This window comes from Oryctolagus cuniculus, chromosome 11, assembly GCF_964237555.1.
Source record: "Oryctolagus cuniculus chromosome 11, mOryCun1.1, whole genome shotgun sequence".
Lineage (NCBI taxonomy): Eukaryota > Metazoa > Chordata > Mammalia > Lagomorpha > Leporidae > Oryctolagus > Oryctolagus cuniculus.
In genome coordinates, this window is record NC_091442.1 from 70,673,335 (window position 1) to 70,693,435 (window position 20,101).

Here is a 20,101-nt window from a genome sequence, read left to right on the forward strand (position 1 = left end):
ACGGAAATATACTTTGATTATGCTACTGGTTTCACAGATTCTGTCCAAATTCATTGTTATACTCTTTTAACAATCACAGTTTATTGTACATAAACGTATGCCTTACCTGGGAAAGCAGTGGAAGATGGACCAAGTGTTTGGGCCTCTGCACCTGCAAGGGAGACCTGGAAGAAGCTCCTGGCTTCTGGCTTTGGATGGGCCCAGTTCCAGCAGATGCAGCCATTTGGGGAGTGAACCAGCAGACAAAAGATTTCTCTCTCTGTCTCTGCCTCTCTGTAAATCTGCCTTTCAAATAAATAAATCTTTAAAAAATAAAGAGTATGCCTTAATAAAACTGATATAAATTGAATTAGAAATCTCACTAGCAAATCTCATGGGATAGTTCTTGTGTAATTAAGACACACCCACCAACTCAAATGCATGTCTTTTGAATTCCTCTTCCAGTACAAATAATGAGATGGTACTGACTGCTTAGCAATTCTCTCCCCTGAGCCACTGAGTAGGTTAACAGAGGGGCACTCAATAGTATACTGAAAAGGTAACTGTCATACACAGACTGGAATCATGCCTTAGCCCCACAAGAACCATAACTAATCCATCTATGCCTGGTAGATCAAGTTTACCCTAACAGATGTACCCGAATTATAGTCTGTAGCTAGGCAAAATAATGTCATGGACAACATTCAATAAGCTAGCTACAATTTTTTTCTTTACACCAGTGGTCAGTCTATGCAAATTCTATGCTCACCAACTAAGCTAACCATCTTTTAAGGAAGAAGACAATCATATCTAAGCTTCCAAAGTCCAAAATATGTTACAACTAATATGGCTCAGAACACATTTATATACAAACCAATTTGTTCTAAAATCCAGTATACACCAATTTTAAGATTTTATTTCCATGCTTAGTATCTCATGAAAAAAATTTTGTGAACAAATTATTTTAAATGGTCAGTGGAATGTAGGCAAATATCTGTATTCTATGTCTATATATGTCCATTTCTGTCTTATGATCAAGATTTTGCGTAATATAGCTTATAAAATCTGTTTTTCAGAAACTTAAATTCAACATAATTTGCAAGATAGTAAAGCAACAGAATATATCCTTGTGAGTAAAGTGGTTCAAAAGTTTGTGCTAGGGGCTGGCACTGTGACTTAATGGGTAAAGCTGCCACCTGTGATGCTGGCATCCTATATAGGCAGTGGTTTGTGTCCTGGCTGTTCCAATTCTGATTCAGCTCCTGATAAAGCACCTGGAAAGCAGCAGATGATGGCCCAAAAAGTTGGGCCACTGCCACCCACGTGGGAGACTTGGATGAAGCTCCTGGCTCCTAAATTCAGCCTGACCCAACCCTCACCGTTGAGACGACTGGGGAATGAACCAGTGGGTAGAAGATTCTCTCTGCCTCTCCCTCTCTCTGTAACTCTTTCAAATAAATAATTAAAACTTTAAAAAGTTTGTGCTAAATTTTTTAAATGGCTCTGCATTTTAGATTCTGTTATTTGTACTATATTTGTGCAGAAATATTGTAGACTCAACCTCACTGCGTTTTTTTTCAAAGATTTTATTTATTTATCTGAGAGGTAGAGTTACAGACAGTGAGAGAGAGAGACAGAGAGAGAGGTCTTCCATTTGATGGTTCACTCCCCAAATGGCCGCAACAGCCGGAGCTGTGCCAGGAGTCAAGAGCTTCTTCCAGGTCTCCCACACAGGTGCAGGGGCCCAAGCACTTGGGCCATCTTGTACTGCTTTCCTAGGCCACAGCAGAGAGCTGGGTTGGAAGAGGAACAGCTGGGACTAGAATCAGTGCCCATATGGGATGCCGGCGCTGCAGGGGGAGGATTAACCTACTGCGCCACGGCGCTGGCCACTGCATTTTTTTTTTTAAGATTTATTTTATTTGAAAGGCAGAGTTACAGAGAGGTAGAGAGGCAGAGGGAGAGAAAGAGAGAGAGCGAGAGAGAGAGAGAGAGGTCTTCTATCCACTGGTTCACTCTCCAAATGGCCCCAATGGCCAGAGCTGTGCTGATCCAAAGCCAGGAGCTTCTTCTGGGTCTCCCATGTGGGTGAAGGGGCTCAAGAACTTGGGCCATCTTCCACTGCTTTCCCAAGCCATAGCAAAGAACTGGATTGGAAGTAAAGCAGCTGGGACTTGAACTGGCGACCATATGGGATGCCAGCACGGCAGGTGGTGGCTTTACTCACTACGCCACAGCGCTGGCCCCTTCACTGCATTCTAACAGCAGCAAAAGAAGAATAGCTTATGCCGCCACAGACAGTTATTTGTTCCATGTAATAACTTTCTGGAGAAGCCAAACACACTTGATCAATTTTTATTTCAAAATATCTACAAAGTTTTAATTTCACATTATACAAATAATTTTTCAAAATCCAGACATTATTCAATGTAAGCTGAAGTCATTATACAAATAGAATACACACCAAGATAAAAATATACACATTCTCTCAGCAAATTTTGTTACATAAATAAGAAAAATATATACAGCTAGTATTTTCAAAGTATAGTTTTCTTAAATAACATTGCAACAACATGTAGATGGTGCTAAAATAAATAGTACAGCAAAAGTTAAAGGAACAGTAACTCATTTTATGACTTCTGCCATTATAAAGACACAGTCAATCTTAGAAGAATACACACTCCCCACTTGGCTGTTAACTTTATCTTTTTAGAATATTCTCTGGCTGGGTGAAATTCACAATTCTGCCAGCTATCCCTGACAACTAATTAAAAAAAAAATTAGGACATGTGAAGAACTATATAATCTACATCTTAAAAATTTGTATAAGCATGTGGTAAAAATTTCCAAGTAAACTGAATTGACTATTGAAAAATCACTTTTTTTTAAGAAATGTCAGAAAAAAATTCAAACACTCAAAAAATCTTAACACAGTAAGTAATACAGAAAAAATAGGGCAATAGTTCCCTAGATGAAGGTGTTGCAACTCCATTTATGTTTTGCCCCAGAAATTCTCCTTCCTCTTCTGGGCCCGTGCCAGTGTCTGGAAAGCCCGGAGACTAGAGGCTGCAGAGCGTGCGGAAATCTCAGACAGTCTGTCCTCATCTGCAATGACAGAACCCCAAGGTCACGTTCAGAGCAAGAACAACCATTAAACAACATTATGTTGTATACAAGAGTAACAGAAAATTAAAAGCATCAAATTTTATAATATTAATGTTGGACCAATCAGAAAAACATAATTCATTGACATGTAAGAAACACCTTCATGGTAACTTACAGTAATCTTCCCAGTTTAACATTCATAGAAATCAATCATGCTTCTCTTCCCCAAATCCCGCAACATCATAAACTAAACACATAGCCTATAATTTCAGTATTACTTGGACACAATTAATCGTAATATCATCCTGTCTGACTTTTCAAAAACACAGCTGCTCTGAACAAAAAAATCATTGCTAAACTTTTTAAACAAAATGCCAGACCTGACCATGGTACTTACATCACCTTTCTAAAGTAATCTCACTAAATATAAACATACTGTTTGATTTTAATATGCTACTTTTCCTTATTACTGAAATTCCTCAATGAGTATGCAATCTATTTATAAAAACTGCTCTTCCATTAAAAATAAAACAGAACTGGATTCAAAGTTGCCAGATATTTGCATTTCAAAATCTAACAAATTGATTTCTAGTTCACTGAATTCTAAGGAAAAAAAAATCATAAATTTCCCAAGTGCAAAGAAAATCCTTAATATATGTGAAGTATGAAATTAACATTTGCTTTTCAGTTCAAACTTCAGAAATTCAGTAATTCCATACTTCTTAAGATGAATCAAAATGATAATTTCAACTGTTCACATTGAGAACACAAAAATCTTCCGGCCACTATTAGAAGCAAATGAATGTCAGAATGAAAACCTCACAGGAGGAAAAAAAGTCCATTTTCCCTACCCATATCATATTTTGAGAACTGAAAATTGAGAAAAACATAGATATTTGAAAACAAACATGACGGGAGTATCACTAGGAAAAATCCCTGAGCCACAAGCTGGACAGGGTGGACAAACAGAAAGAGAAACTGCCCTTGGCTGGGACACCAGGCGCGGGCTCTAATGATCCCACCGCCCTGGTGAAGGGCCTGACCACTGCGGTGCCAGCTGACTCATCTACAGATGGGATAACTTCTCCCCCTCCTCACAAAGGATCTAAAGAAATAACTGCGGAAGTACTTTATAAACAATAAAGTGCCAATCAAATGTAAGGTCATTATGCTCTCACACACTATCATAGACTTCTAAGTCACAACACTGAAATACCTTCATCATTAAAGGCTCCATGCTGAGGTAACTGGAAATTGTGCGTCCTTGTTTTTCCCACTTTAAAAAAAAAAAAAGAAGAAATTATCCATTAAAATCACCAAATAGCATATCTTAGTGCTCTGGTTTCAACGTCTGTCCCCTCCAGAGCTCATATTGAAATGACATTTCATTGTGATGGCACTAGGAGGTGGGATGGGTAAGAGCTGCTTCAGGCAGTAATCTCAAGAGTGGGTTCATACCTCAGGCAATCACTGACGTCATAAATCAGAATGTTACATGTTAAAAGAACAACAGAAGTCACTGTGCACTTACTCCCCATATAGGACCTCCATCCCTAATGAGTTGTACTATGAGAATCGACTGCAAATTTTGTTCTCAAACTGTACTCTATATGTTGTGTGTGTGTGCATGGGTGCAAATTGTTGAAGTCTATGCTTAGCATGGAGTTGGTCCTCTGTATATAAAGTCAAACTAAAAATGAACCATAAAGAAGGAGATGGGAGAGGGAGAGGGAGGTGAGATGGGAGTTGAGTGGGGGAGGGTGGGTATGGGGGAAAGAACCACTGTATTCCTAAAGTTGTATCTACGAAAAAATGCATTCATTAAATAAAAACTTAAAAAAATAAAAAAATTTTTAAATTAAAAAAAATTGGGTTTATTATCATAGGAGCAGCTCTCTGGTGAGAGGGCCTTGATCTGGACTGCTCAGCCTCCACAACTGTGAGCCAGTAAGTTTCTGTTCATTGTGAATGCCAGTCTCAGGCATGCTAGTATAGGAGCACAAAACAGACTAAAACTTGGATCGTAAATCTTTAGTGAAAGTAGGCTATACAAATTTTATTAATTCCACATTTTGAAGGGCCAGGGCCATGTAGTAGTGGGTTAAGCATCTGCCTGAGGCGTCAGCATCCCATATATGCACCAGTTCATGTCCCAGCTGCTCCACTTCCAATCCAGCTCCCTGTTGATAGTCTGGGCAAGCAATTGAAAACGGCCCAAGTGCTTGGGCCCCTGCACCTGCATGGGAGATCCGGAAGAAATTCCTGGCTCCTGGCTTCGGATGAGCCCAGATCCGGCCATTGCAGCTATCTGGGGAGTGAACAAGCAGATGGAAGACCCCTCTCTCATTCTTTCTCTGACTCTCAAACTCTGCCTCTCAAGTAAACAAATAAATCTTTAAAAAAATTCCTTATCTTGTTAGAAATTGCTATCAAAGGGCCATTCATTAATGTTTAGTGTACTTAGCAAATATGTAAGCAAACTACAGATAATCTCCTAGAATTCCTTTTAATAATTATATTGATCTAACTTTAAAGAAACATAGTAGGTTTGTCTTTAGAGATGACAGGTTAAATATACACATTTACAAAATGGTATAAAACAAAGAAAATGGGAGACAAGAAAACAGTGACAAAACTTTGGGAACTGAAGGGCAGTGAGTGTGTAATGATATCTGAGCAAGGTGCATTCTTAAGCCAGCAGAGGAGCGAAACCAAAAGCAATCAGTGTGTCCCCTAAATGGGGCAGGCTTTGGGAGGACTGAGTACCCCTGAGAAGATAAGTGAGTGGACCTAAGACTAGACAGGAAACTGGGTGAAAGTCTTTCTACAAAACAGACTACAAGAATCTTCTTTAAATTTACACCACTGGGTGACTGCCACTCACCCAAAGGAGGAATGGCAATTTAGTCTCTAAAGGTTTATTAGAGCTACCGTGACTGAAGGACACTCAGGTTCAACTGAGGGCAAGGTACCATATTTGAAACAGGGTGGGTGATAGATGTATCATTTATTTCCTCAGAGATAAAACATTCAATACATGAAATAAAAATGGAATGTTGTATAAAAGAAGTAGGTAGTAATTTTTTAATTTTTAGAAATAAAAAATATTATAACAAAAGTTATTTTAAAGAAACAACAAAAAAGGTAGAAGATACAAATTAGCATCCCTTTCAAATTAAATAGAAAGACAGATATGGAAAATAGGAGCAGGAAGGCAAACAAAATGGAATCACATCCAACAGCTAAGTAATAGGAGCACTAAAAAAAGGCAACAGGAGCCAGTGCTGTGGCATGGTAGGTTAATCATCCACCTGAGGCGCTGGCCTCCCTTATGGGCACTGGTTCAAGTCCCAGCTTCTCCTCTTCTGATCCAGCTCTCTGCTATGGCCTGAGAAAGCAGTAGAAGATGGCCCCAGTGCACCCACATGGGAACCCATAAGACGCTGCTGGCTCCTAGCTTCGGACTGGCTCAGCTCCAACCATTGCAGCCATTTGGGGAGTGAACCAGCAGATGGAAGACCTTTCTCTTTTTCTCTCCCTTTCACTGTCTGTGACCCTACATCTCAGATAAATAAATTAAAAAATTATTAAAAATCTTGAAAAAAAAAGAGGCAACAGAAGATGGAGCAGAATTAATTACTGACTGAATAATTCAAGAAAAGTTCCCTGAGGTGAGAATTTTCTAGATTGGAAAGATCTACAGAGTACAAACAAAACAGATGAAAAAGAAACCTGCTCTCACTTTAGGTGTGATGAGAAAACCCTATAAGCTTCCCAAAAGAAAATGCTATATACAAAATAAAGTAATAACAGGACAGAAATAGCACTAGATTATCAGATGTCTCAATAGCAAAAGTAGAAGGTAAAAAAGAGCAGAGTGATGATACCTAATAAAACTAAGGGAAAATGATTTCTGATCTTGAATTCTATACCCAAGCAACGTCAGGCAATTTCAGATTTCATCTGGGGCTGTCACGCCCGGAGAGGTGCTGTGGGTACCCAATGGGTTACTTACACAGGTATGAACGTGAATAAGAACTTGGGAGAGAGCTCATACTTACGTAAGAGCAAAATGCAAACTTAGTTGTAGTATAATTGAATGTCTCAAAGAAATCTACTGTGTTAACTAAAAAACTAAATTGTTTATTAATACAGGCTTACCTGTGTACCATATATTTTACTTATCAGTCATTTCAACAGACAAAAAATTGAAACTAAAATAGTTACCATTATGCTGAAATTCTGGGTGTCTCAGAGAGCCCTGAATTCGACGAGAGGGATGCCAGTAGGACAAAGCATACGGTGGAGAAGGTGACTGTCCAGGGGTGTTCATTGGATATGCTGGAATTTTTGAAACTGGAGGAGTTGCCTCAGCACATTTAGGGATATTGATTTCAGAATCTTCCCGCAAAGGCAGGGGATCAACTGTTTTTATACCAGCAGCTGGAGAAGTCAGTACAGATACAGCACGACTTTCTTTCTAAATGAAAACAACAACAAAAGATGTACATATTTGAGGGGACTTCAAAAATTTCGTGAGGGCTGGCTTTGTGGCACAGCGCCCATATGAGCAAGGTGCGAGTCCTGGCTACTCTACTTCCAATCCAGCTCCCTACCAATGTACTTGGGAAAGCAGTGGAAGATGGCCCGAGTGCTTCAGCCCTTTTCACTCATGTGGGAGACCTAAATGGAGTTGCTGACTCCTGGCTTCAGCCTGGCCCAGACCTGGTTGCTGTGGCCATTTGGGGAGTGAACCAGCAAAACAGAAGGTCTCCCTATCTCTGTCTTTTCCTCTCTCTCTATAACTCTCCCTTTCAAAATTAAATCTTAAAAAAAAAAAAAATTCATGGAGGGGTGGGCATTTGGCACAGCAATTAAGTAAGTTATCACTTGGGACACCCACACTCCATATCATAATGCTTAGTTCAAGTTCCAGATACTTCTCTTCTGATCCAGCTTCCTGCTAATGCACATGCTGGGAGGCAACACATTATGGCCCAAGTACTCGAGTCCATGTCATTCAACTGGGAAACCCAAAAGCAGTCTTCTGGGCTCCTGGCTTCAACCTGGCCTGTCTCAGGACTGTGTGTGGGCATTTAAGGAGTGAACCAGCAGATGGAAGATCGCTCCCTCACTCCCTCCCTCTCTCTACCTCTCTCTCTCTCTCTTCCCCCCTTCCCCTGCTTTTCAAATAAATAAAGCTTTAAAATCAGATTTCAATAATAACATCTTATTTAAAAAACCTATCACATAATCACAGATTGCATATAATGTCACTAACAATAAGAATACAAATAGTATTTAATGATGTGGATATATATTTGCAATATAGGACTAAGTAAGAAAAAAAGTAGATTATAAAGCCTTTTACATAATACAATAAACAAATACATTAACACACATATATGCTTAAATATCTCAAATAGTTAACAGTGGATGTCCCTGGACAGTAGGTGTAAGCCACTCATTTTTTTTTTTTTTTTTCCAGTTTGGCCAGGATTTTGTTTCCACAATAACAACGTATGATTATCCTATAAGTTCCTCATAATTCAACTTCTCAAAATACAAATAGTAAAATTAAATAAGTTTCAGACTTTCCTGATTATTCTTTCAATAACTCCCTTCACTTACTATCTTTCAGTCTATTAATGCAACATTCAAATCTCTGCTTCCTAAACTTAGGTGTTATTTTCTACAATTATAGCATTTACTGCTTTAAAGTAAAGACAGCCTGTGGTCTCCACCAAGTATATACATGTTTTAAATCAGATCTAGAGTACAATCAAAAACCTTCCACTTGCTTTCTTTTTAAATCTCAAGTATCCATTAGTACAATACATACAATTCCAGAGGGAAATTGTTCTTTTGATTTTTTTTTCTTTTTCTGCATATATCAGAATCTGGGATCTCTGTTAAACTGGTTTTACTATTATTAAAAAGACTTGTATGAAGGGCTGCTGTTGTAACACAGTGGGTTAAGCTGCTGCTTATGATGCAAGCGTTCTGTATCAGAGTGCCGGTTTGAGTCCCAGGAGCTCTGCTTCCCATCCAGCTTCCTGCTAATATGCCTGGGAAGACAGCAGAAGGTGGCCCAAGACTTGAGCCCCTGTCACCCATGTGGAAGACCTGGCTTCAATCTGGCCCAGCCCCAGCTGTTGCAGCCATATTTCACTCTTTTACTCCCTCTCTTGTTGCTCTGCTTTTTAGATAAATAAATAACTCTTTTTAAAAAGATATTTGAATAAAATCTGTAAATATTTTTAACGCATGGGGCTCCCAGGTTTAATGTAACTGATTTCATGATCTCTTGCTTTATTTAAAGCCCCTTTATGGTCTCCCTGCTCCTACCCTGCCCTGTGTACAGCAGCTCTCCACTGAGTAGCTTTGCTGCTACAAACATGCCAAGGGCTCCCAGTGCCATTACAACATCACACTCCTTACCTCTCCTCTCCTTCTAACATCACTTCCACTTCCCTCTGTGCACCACACTTTGGCCTTTTCACTCTTTTCAAAACTCAGCCCCAGAAAAGAACTCCTGCACTTGCTTTTCTTTCCACCTGGAAAACAGTCTCTGTCCCAGATCTCTACCTGGGCACCTCCCTCATTAGGTCTTTGCAGAGGTGCCTGTCCACACAACAGCAGCCTCACCCACCCCTGGAGGTCATCTTGCAGTTGCAATTAATTCACAGCACTTCCTATAACTCGAAATTCAGCTTTTTAAAGTTATTTGTCAATTTCTCTCAATGAAAATGTAAGCTCCATTAAGACAGAATGCTCTATTTTCTTGATTATCAATGAATACCTTGATTTGAAAACAATGCCTGGCACATAGCAAGAACCTATTAAAGGGTTGGCATTTGGCTCAGCTGTTAAGACATCACTCCTGGCTCTACTCTGCCTCCTTATCAACTTCCTGTTAATGAGCACCATGGGAGGCAGCAGATGATGGCCCAAGCACTTTGGTCCCTGCCACCTACATGGGAGACCCAGATGGAATTCTAGGTACCTGGTTTTGTCCTGGCCCAGCCCCAACTGTTACAGTGATTTGGGGGAATGAACCCATGGATAGAAGAGCTCTCCATCTGTTTCTCTTTTTGTATGTCTCAATTAAAGTGAAAATATTTTTTTAAAAAAATAAGAGTCCATTAAATAGTCATATTGCATGACTGAAGGAAAATGATACTCCTGCTATGCTCTCTCCAAAAGAGGTCCTCATCAAGAGTTCTCTTATCAGTGCATAGCACCCTCATCAATCCTGTCAGACAGGCCAGAAACCCAGAAGGCATCCATGGTCTCTCATCCTCCATTATGCAATCCAGCACCAAGCTTGATGTTGTTCTCCTTATACAAGTCATTAGTTGTGTCCTCTCTCCCTAGCCCCAGCAGTCCACATCGCCTACCTAGAATATTGCAATTGCCTTTTAAGGGTAACAATAATCTATTCTTGCTTTCCAAATGAGATTTCAAATACTTAAAATTTTAAAATGCTTCCATATTTAAAATATTTCATATATTCCCAATGCTTTTGAGGTAATCATAAAATTCTCAATATTGCTATCCTGTCAAGCGCCACATTGTATGATGTCCCGTGCCGCACACTGTACAGGTCTGATTCCTAAAACCCTACGTTCTTATTCTCCACGGGATCTTGGCACATGCTACGCTCCTCCCCCTACCGTTTTTTGCCTGGTTCACGCCTCCTCTTTCTCTTTATCTCAGCTCAATCATGACTTCCAAGGAGCATCCTTCATGTCCTGGCAGCATCCTTCCTCCATGAGTAGGCTGATTCCTTCCAATATAACACTACGCACTTTCACTACGAAACCTTTATTAGTTTTACTTTGTGTGTGTGTGTGTGTGTTGTGTGTGTGTGGTTAATGAATCTGTACCTCCCTCACTGGACTACAGGTCACATAAGGAAGTCACCAACCACAGCTGTTGTCATTCATATCATAGCCACAGCACCTATCATGGAGTAAGAAATATCCTCTAAGTGAAGTAAGCTACTGAACACTCGAACTTTTAATGTCCTTTATAAGATCTAGAAATGCTTCTAGATGATCAACAATACCATGGAATTCTACTGCTAAGCTGTGTGAGATAGTTTTATTAAGGTGTTAAAAACACAGGCTTGGGTCTGGCGCCCCAAGCTAAAGCCACCATTGCCTGCTGTGCCAGCATCCCATAAGGGTGCCAGTTCGAGTCCTGGCTGCTCCACTTCTGATCCAGCTCTCTGCTATGGCCTGGGAAAGCAGTAGAAGATGGCCCAAGTTCTTAGGCCGCTGCCCCAACATGGGAGACCCAGAAGAAGCTCCTGGCTCCTGGCTTTGGATCAGCCCAGCTTTGGACATTGTAGTTATTTGGGGAGTGAACCAGCAGATGGAAGACCTCTTTCTGTCTCTCTGTAATTTGGTCTTTCAAATAAATAAATCTTATTAAAAAAAAAAAACAAAAAAACAGGCTCTGGGGACAGACCCACTGAAATCAAATTCTACTTTACAATATGGCAGCCATGAGACCTCAGTTTCACCATCTGAACGACAGAAATAACAACACTTATCTTCCAGAGATGTTGTAGACTTAACGAGGTAATATGTATAGAGTGTAAGTTACCCAAATGGCTGCTGGGCCATTTATTTCCACATTTCAAAGTATGTGATTAAAAGTTAATAGTGAGAACATTTCTAGATATTATGATAATATATTCTCCCAAATTCCTAGGTTAAAAACACATAAGATGATACTAATCAAGGGTAACTGAACAACAGGAATAATTTATTGGAAACTGAAAGATTTATGGGTTTAATTTTATATGTAATAATAGCCCTTATACAAAAATAAAGGCGAAAAACTGATAATGTATTTCAAGCTTAGTGACTCCTGCTGGCAAGCAAGGCCTAGACAATGAGAAATAATCAAATCCACTTCCTAGACAGCCCCTTGTAGTGCTGGAGGCAGAAAATTCACATGGAGAGATTTCTAATTATGCTGTTCATAAGAAATTTTCTCATTTCATAGGAGTGCTTAATTAAAATTCTACAGGTATGTTGTGTGCCTGATGAGATGGAGATTGGCATTAAAAAGTTATAAGGATATTTTCTTGTATTTAGATTATTCAATAAATTAATTCCATAATGGATGAAAATCCATATAAATCCAGCTGCAAATGAAAGTAATTCAAAAAGTTCACTGAATATTAAATTATAAAATTTTTGTTTTGGTGCCCAAAATTCTTAAAAATCCATGACTTTCTTTTAACATACACATTTTCTGAAGCTTTCTGCAAACCCCACCTGGATCAAGTCAGCTCCGTACACAGCTGCCTAGAAGCACCCCCCTTCTAGGTAGCAGCCTGCCCACTGAGGAGGGGCAGGACCATCCACAGAGGCAACAGATTCCCAACATCTGTTTCTGATCAAGCCTCTAACCGTATTCCTAATGCCACATGTTCTTTAATCAGTCAGTGTACCTACATGCCACAGGAAATGGTTTCAACATTCTGTCACTCCAATAACATGCATTCAACACACATTTAACAATTACTTGCTATACGCTGGGTTCTGGTCTAAGTTCTCTCCCCAACCACTGAAGACTCTCACTGTGCACACACTCTTGAACTCCTAAAAAACCATCAGAAAATATCCCTTAGAGATTAGTAACCAGTTTTTTTGAATGTTCTTTATTCTACTTCAGCCACTTTCAACTTTCACCCAGAATTATGTTAAGCCTTGTCATTACTGCTAACTGCAATCTCTCTGTAATCGCAGTTTTTAACCACCAATACTTAATTTTGACCACAGGACCACAGGTCCCCCAGTCTTTAAGGCTACCATGACCTCCCATACATTGCTTCTGTCACCTTTCTTATCTGTCATCTGTCTTCATCTTCTCAATTCCTACTGTCCCTCCCTAATCCAAAAAAAACTTCCATGGCCAATCTTTATAATCACCTTTACATATCCCTTAATACCCTTACCCCTCTTTTTCATTTTCTCTCCTTCTCTAGGCAAAATATGTAAAAAAAACCCTGGTTAAATTCAACTACCTACCCTGCACTTCCTAGAGAAAAACACACAACCTATTCCATTTCTCTTACATCACATTTATGGCTGCTAACTTAAAGCAGCCCCTTAACGTTCCCTGAAATATCCCACACTTGCCTGCCTCACTCACTCTCTGGCTCTCCGACAAAGCTATTTGGCACCTTCTTCTCTCTCCTCAGACTTCCACACATTTCCTTTCCCATCCATTCTCAGCAAGAATCTTCTTCATGCATCACCAAAAAGCCATCAGAAGAGGCTTTCCAAAAGCTTCCACCCAATCTTCCTGTATTCATCAGTGCCCGTGAATTCTGCACCCCCTCTTGAAACAAGAACTTGACCGTTCTTGAAGACCTGTCAGAGTGCCTAAAGCTAGCCCTTCCAGGTCTCCACTAGATCTTAAGTCTTTCTCCCACTCAGTATCTAACAAGCTTCCCCTCACTTCTGCATTATCCACTCTCCTCAAAATTTCTCCTGTCCACATACAAACGTGCTGTTATCTCTTCCATCTTGATCTCACTTCTTCCCAACTACCTCTCATTACCCTGCTTCCCTTCCAGGAAAACTTCTGAAGAGTTGTCTGTGACAGCTGTCTCCAATTCCTCTCCTCTCTTTCCTCTCAACTGCACTTATATTTAGATTTTTGTCCCTTGCTGCCACCAAAATGACCCTCTACCAAGGTTACCAAGGACCCCCATGTTTTTAAAACCAACCATCAACTCTCAGAGCTGACTCAGCAGGAGCACTCCCTCCTCCTTGACATCCCCGGGATGCCAGAGTCTCCTGATTCTCAGCACTCACTGGCTCTTCCTCTCCTGTCTCCTCTCTGTCTATACCCATTCCTTTCATGGTCTCCTCCAGTCTAAGGCCTTAGATACTTGTGCCATCCATATGTTAAGAGCCTCAAATCTATCTGCAGCCCAACTTTTCCTTTACATGCAAATTCCTAGTCAACTCCCTACCCCACGTGTCTACTTGTCTATCTAGTAAGCTTCTCAAATTTAACCTGATCCAAATACATCTCTTGATCTTTCCTGACAGATACTGTCCTTATCTTGTCTTCCTCATCTCAAATGGCAACTCCATCCGTATTTCTTAAGCCAAAAATCCTGAATCACCCTTAATTCTTCTTCCTCTCTTACCCCTTATCTTTTGTATCAGCAAATCTTGTCAGCTATACCTTCAGTTTATATCCAGAACCAGACTTCATCATATGACCTCCACTGCTACCCCATGATCCAAATGAGTATCATTGCTTGCCTAGATATTGTTACTGATCCTTGCTGGTTTCATGTCCCTGCTCTTGCTCTCCCACTGTCTATTAGCAACAGAGTGGCTAGAGTGACTTGGAAAAATCCTAAGTCAAATCATGTCACTCTTCTGCCCTTCCAGTGGCTTTGCATCTCGTTCAGAAGATTCGAAGCCTTGGCCATGACCTACGACAATTCAGCCCTACACAATTCAGCACACTACTATGTTCTGATCTCATCACCCCTACTCCTCTCTGTCTCTTACTCACTGTTCCAGCCACACTGACCCACTGGCTGGTCCTTGAGCCATCAGGCAGGTACACTCTGACCTGAGGGACCTCACACTTGCTGTTCTCTTTGACTGGAATGCCTTTGCAGACGTGCACATAGGCTGATCCCTCACCTTCTTCAGATTCTGCTCAAAGGCTACCGTTGCAGTGAGGACTTCCCTCGCCACTTCCTACTCACTTCCCTTGCTTTATTTTTCTCCTTAGGGCTTATTACTATCTAAAATACTATGTACTTTACACAGCTCTTATTTACTGTGTCTCTCCTCCACCAGAAGCTAAGTGCAATGAGGGCTGGGATTTCTGTCTATTTTGTTCACTGCTATAGCTCTAGTGCTAAAACAGTGCCTACAAGTTGGCATACAAGCTATGCATAGTAGAGGCTCAATAAAGAGTAATGTTTTTCTTGTCTCTTCTCCTGTTGGGTCAGTATGACAAGAGTGAAAATATATTAGCATCAATGCAATGCCATTGCTCAAAAATAAAATAAATAAAATTAATGTCCTTGTTTTACAAAACGTAAATGAATCATCTTCACATACATTAAATGATTTTCTAAAGTCTGTATCAATCATTTTTGAACTTATCATTCATTTGTTACATATGACTGAAATAATTCCAAAACAGATGCTGTTTCCCAAACTACAAATAATTTACCTTAGGAAAATCATTCTTTGGGGTTTCCAGACCATCCTGTGGGGACACTCTTCTCCTCTGCTCTGGTGCTGCAGGCTTCACTTTAGATGGGGACACTAAAACAGCGCCACCTGGCAAAACGCAGAAAATGGCAGGTTTCAACCCATCGCAGTGATCACGTAGAAAAAGCAGTCTACAGGAGCACTGGCTGCCTATTACCAACAGCTGGAGTAGTAAGATCGTGATGAGTCCTCTGGATCCCACCCAGTTCTCTCAGCTTCGGAGTAGGAAGCCTGCCTCCCGTTCCTGAGGAGGATTCAGAAGAAGAATCTGACCTACAAATTGAAATCATCTATTAGGAAGCATTTCCTCGAGAAACTACAAGCAAGAACACTAGACCATCATTGTACAGTATCAAGGTACAAAACTTGTAAGAAAAGGCCATTTTGCTTGTGAAAATAATAACCATCAAATCCACATGCAATCAAGAGGGAGCAGACACACAAAAAAGGGGAAAGATCACTAGTCAGCAACAACCCAGCAGAGAAATCTTCCATTAAATCAGGGCCCATGGGCCCGGCACCATGGCTCAATTGGCTAATCCTCCGCCTGCGGCGCCGGCATCCCATATGGGCTCCAGGTTCTAGTCCCAGTTGCTCCTCTTCCAGTCCAGCTATCTGCTGTGGCCCAGGAGGGCAGTGGAGAATGGCCCAAGTGCTTGGGCCCCTGCACCTGCATGGGAGACCAGGAGGAAGCGCCTGGCTCCTGGCTTTGGATCTGCACAGCACACTGGCCGTAGCAGCCATTTGGGGGGTGAACCAATGGAAAAAGAAAGACCTTTCTTTCTCTCTCTCTCTCTTTCTCTCTCTCTCACTGTCTGTAACTACCTGTCAAATAAACAAATAAAAAATCTTAAAAAAAAAATCAGGGCCCAAGTTCCAGGTGAGCTGCAACATTCACAAATGAATAAGAGATTCAGACTACAGACAAAAGGCACCACTGTAAAGGGTAGAAAACCACTCCCCAAACCAACTTGTCCATCAAACAAGAATTCATTATTTTCAGAATGATTTCTAAATATTACAAAACATCATCTGTTCTTTTTTTTCTTTTTGTAAGACCATCTCATATTAAAATATACTACTTTTTTTCTCATTATACATGGAGACATTCATCCAAAGACATTTGTAAATCTGGCAAATCATAATTATAGGACATAAATGAAACACCCTGAGTAGTTCCTTTCCAAGTAGCCCAGTGTTCAAGGGTTTAATTACCAGCTAATTAGTGGTGACTCAAATACCTGGAAGAATCAAGTTATAAGTCATAGAGCAACGCCTACTTTGTGATATTAAAGTAAAAATCTGATCTTCATTAGTCAGAAAACCAAAAGTGTGAATCATTATAGAGACAACAAAATATATAGCAACCATGCATAATGCTTCTACATGCTGAGTGATTTAAAACTCTCACCCTTCTTTTATCTTGTCTGCCTTAGATTTCTCCTGTGCATCCAACTTCTCCAGATGTCCTGAATAAACCTGCTTGTCCCTTCCCCCCTTCTCCTTCTCTTTCTCCTTCTCCTCCTCCTCCTCCTCTTCCTCTTCCTCCTTCTCCCCTCTGGGCTGTTTCTGTTTGTCTTCGCCAGTGTCCTCTGCATCCCAGGCCAGCCGCCTTCTAACAGGTATGGTGGGAGCACCTGACATGCCCAGTTGCTCCGTGGTATTTGTCTGGGGTTGCTCTTCCAAGATCTGCCCTTTTTCTTCCAGTTTTGTAGAAGGACATTTCTGCAAAGTCTTAGGAACTGTAGGCTCTCTGCATAACAAAGTAAGTTTTAAGTTTGATTAGTTTGAGTTTTCCAGCTTATACTAATCTGGTGCATCTATCATTTTCTTCCACTGTTCACACCTACATGTTTCCTGCAGAGATTGTCTTGCCCAGGGAGTGAAGAAAGAAATCTAATTATGAGTTCATTTTATAATACAATTAAACTTGCCATCTAGAGTTTTTATTAAAATAACCCAAAATATATTTATCTTCCCTTACTCCTACCTTCACACAGAGATGTCTGTATCTCTGGTGACAAAAGTCATCCTTAGCCCCTAGACTGACATTTACATGCATAAACTAGGACCTCACATGGTATAACTTGCTTGGTTACTGAATTGAGGTCTGTGCAGACCTTGTGTACTTGTGATCAAATAAACTGATTCCGATTTTATAATTTAGACTCATCTTTCCAATACATTAAAGAATAGATTTTAAGTTTTTTAAATCAGGTGTCACATATTTAGAATTTATAGATTAATTTAGTTTGTATGACTGTATTAATATACTGTAACAACCAAAAACCATTTTATTTGCAATTCATCAGTGTGTTACTTCTCTTACAAAGAGTTAAAGTTTGTTCACTTCAAAACTCAGAACAACAGAGAATTCTCCCATTAAATCAGGGACCCAGATCCATATTAGCCTCAAAGTCCATTAGTGAGTGATATGGATATGTATTAATAGCTTATAGACCCTGTGTTTTCCTTGTACTTTTTAAAGTCCTTTAAATGTATCATATAATCATCCCTACTTTGCTATTAATTATTAATATTATATAATGTGCAATCTCCCATATTTATATTACATGCTATTTATGTACAAATAATTAAAGCTAGTATAGTTAGCTTTATTTTTCACAACAGAGAATAAACTAAAAATAATTAAATAGAAATAGCCAGTCTACATCCAGTGGACTAGAAGGCAAGTTCTGGATAGTCAGGCCACTTTCCTATAGCATTCTATGATTCACATGAGCTCCCAGAAAGCACCTCACCCGGCCAGATCTAATGCTCTGATGTTGCTACTAATGGTTCCTTCTGAGCTTGTGGTGGAGGAGACATCCCAACAGCGGTTGTTATCAGATACAATCTGATTCAGATGGTCCCGAGAAAAATGTGTTCCCTGGACTCTCTTCCTGTAAAACTCAGCCTTCTCTCGGAGTTCTTTAACCTGGGCAAGAGAGTTTGGACATCGTATATAATCGTAAATGTCCCTTTACAAATATTACCAAGTAGCACATCAAAGACATTGCACAAATATAGCCAGAGACCAAAGAGAAAAAAAAAGAGAAAACAGCCACCAAATATGGTCATCAGACTATGTGCATAAAAAGCAGAAATTAAAACAATCAAGCTTAAGCATGATGCAGTTACTGTCAGACCAGCAGGCAGGGAGGAATTTGTAGCTAAGAAAAATATTGACACCTACTTTTTATTCCAACTGAAATTACACAAGTACTCTATGCATCATTATAGCTTTTAAAAACTCAAAAGCAACCAACCTCTGCATACCACATGGCATTTAGAGAACCCTAGGGGAGGAATACAGAAACACACTTAATGACAGGTTAAGGCCATAATCGAATACTAATGGGAATCAATGGAATCAGTCCTTCCTCTAAATATATATCAAACTTCGCAGTATTTCTTAGTATTTTCAGTAATGTTTAATTCAATAACCAGGATATGTTAATATTACCTACCTTGACAATCAGCCACACCCTGATGTGGCTGAGGTGCTGCTGACAACAGGTACCCTAAATACTGTCCTACTGGCCTACCTCTTGAACAGTACTTACAGGCAAGAAACCCCTAGGCCAGCTCTAATTGCTGACTTCATACAGCTGCTACCACCAGAGAAGCCCCCTCCCCCAGTGGCAAAGTTATGCGGCTTTCTCTATACATTCCTCAACATCTTCTTGGAACCAGCAAAACCTCAACTTTCTAGAAATGTACTAAACGTATACAAGAATAACCACAAATTAATCATTGCAACATGTTCAACAAAGTGACAAGATATAAAATGTTCTCGTGAACAATAAGATTCTTTGAATTCCCTAATATGCAAGTGACATATTTTCATATGAAAAGGAAACCTATATACCCATTCTAAATCCTTTCATTTAATGCATTATACTGCCACCTGCTGGCTTCTCTTAATACAATTCCACAATAGAAAAGAAATTCAATTGAGGCACTCCATCCACTGAAGAACCTCAGTGCTTGATGGCTGAGGGGCCACATGAATATCCCCTTTATGTACAGAGATCCAGTTTTGATATCAATTTTGTTTAGGGAGGAGGGAGAAGACAGAGTTTACAGAAATTCTGTAAAACTTTATTCAGCTCTATTACTGACATTTAAAATTCCATGCTTTAAATTCACTTTATAAGTAATCTTTATTAATAGTAGCGCTAATTTATGTTTTCCAAATATATCATTTTAAACTCTACAATCCTAACCTAAGATGAAAGACTAATAGGCTGACACATCCCAAAGTAAAGTGTTCTACTAAAAAGAGAAGAAACTCAACAATGTGAACTCAATATTAAGAATAGCCATGACATAAACATCATATGGTATGCTCTAAATATGTAAAATTTTTATATGTGAGTTTAAAAACGTTAATTATGAAAAATAAAAAGGACAGCCACTATAGCCAACAACCAGAGCTATCAGAAAGGATGGGAGAGGGGCCAGCGCTGTGACACAGTAGGTTAATCCTCTGTCTGCAGCACCAGCATCCCCTATGGGCGCCGGTTCTAGTCCCAGCTGCTCCTCTTCCCATGCAGCTCTCTGTTGTGGCCTGGAAAAGCAGTAGAATATGGCCCAAGTCCTTGGGCCCCTGCACCCACATGAAGCTCCTGGCTCCTGGCTTTGGATCAGCCCAGCTCCGGCCAATGCGGCCATTTGGGGAGTGAACCAACGGAAGTAAGACCTTTCTTTCTGTCTCTCCCTTTCAATGTCTGTAACCC

At 40.0% G+C, this 20,101-nt stretch overlaps 1 protein-coding gene across 6 annotated transcripts in view; it reads right to left on the minus strand.

Moving 5' to 3' along the window:
- Positions 1 to 2,318: 2,318 nt before the first annotated feature.
- MDM1 (Mdm1 nuclear protein) overlaps positions 2,319 to 20,101 on the minus strand; it is a 32,177-nt gene continuing 14,394 nt past the window's right edge. For 4 of the 6 annotated variants that reach the window (XM_051846431.2, XM_008256764.4, XM_051846434.2 and 1 more), the window contains exons 8-15: positions 18,629 to 18,658; positions 18,122 to 18,297; positions 16,771 to 17,112; positions 15,517 to 15,632; positions 15,319 to 15,428; positions 7,312 to 7,564; positions 4,301 to 4,360; positions 2,319 to 3,084 (exon numbers count right to left, since the gene is read on the minus strand). In XM_051846431.2, coding sequence (XP_051702391.1) covers positions 2,972 to 3,084; positions 4,301 to 4,360; positions 7,312 to 7,564; positions 15,319 to 15,428; positions 15,517 to 15,632; positions 16,771 to 17,112; positions 18,122 to 18,297; positions 18,629 to 18,658 — 1,200 coding nt within the window. In that variant the 3' untranslated portion in view covers positions 2,319 to 2,971. The remainder of the gene's footprint in view (positions 3,085 to 4,300; positions 4,361 to 7,311; positions 7,565 to 15,318; positions 15,429 to 15,516; positions 15,633 to 16,770; positions 17,113 to 18,121; positions 18,298 to 18,628; positions 18,659 to 20,101) is intronic. The other 2 variants (XM_051846432.2, XM_002711318.5) reach the window with 1 other exon arrangement.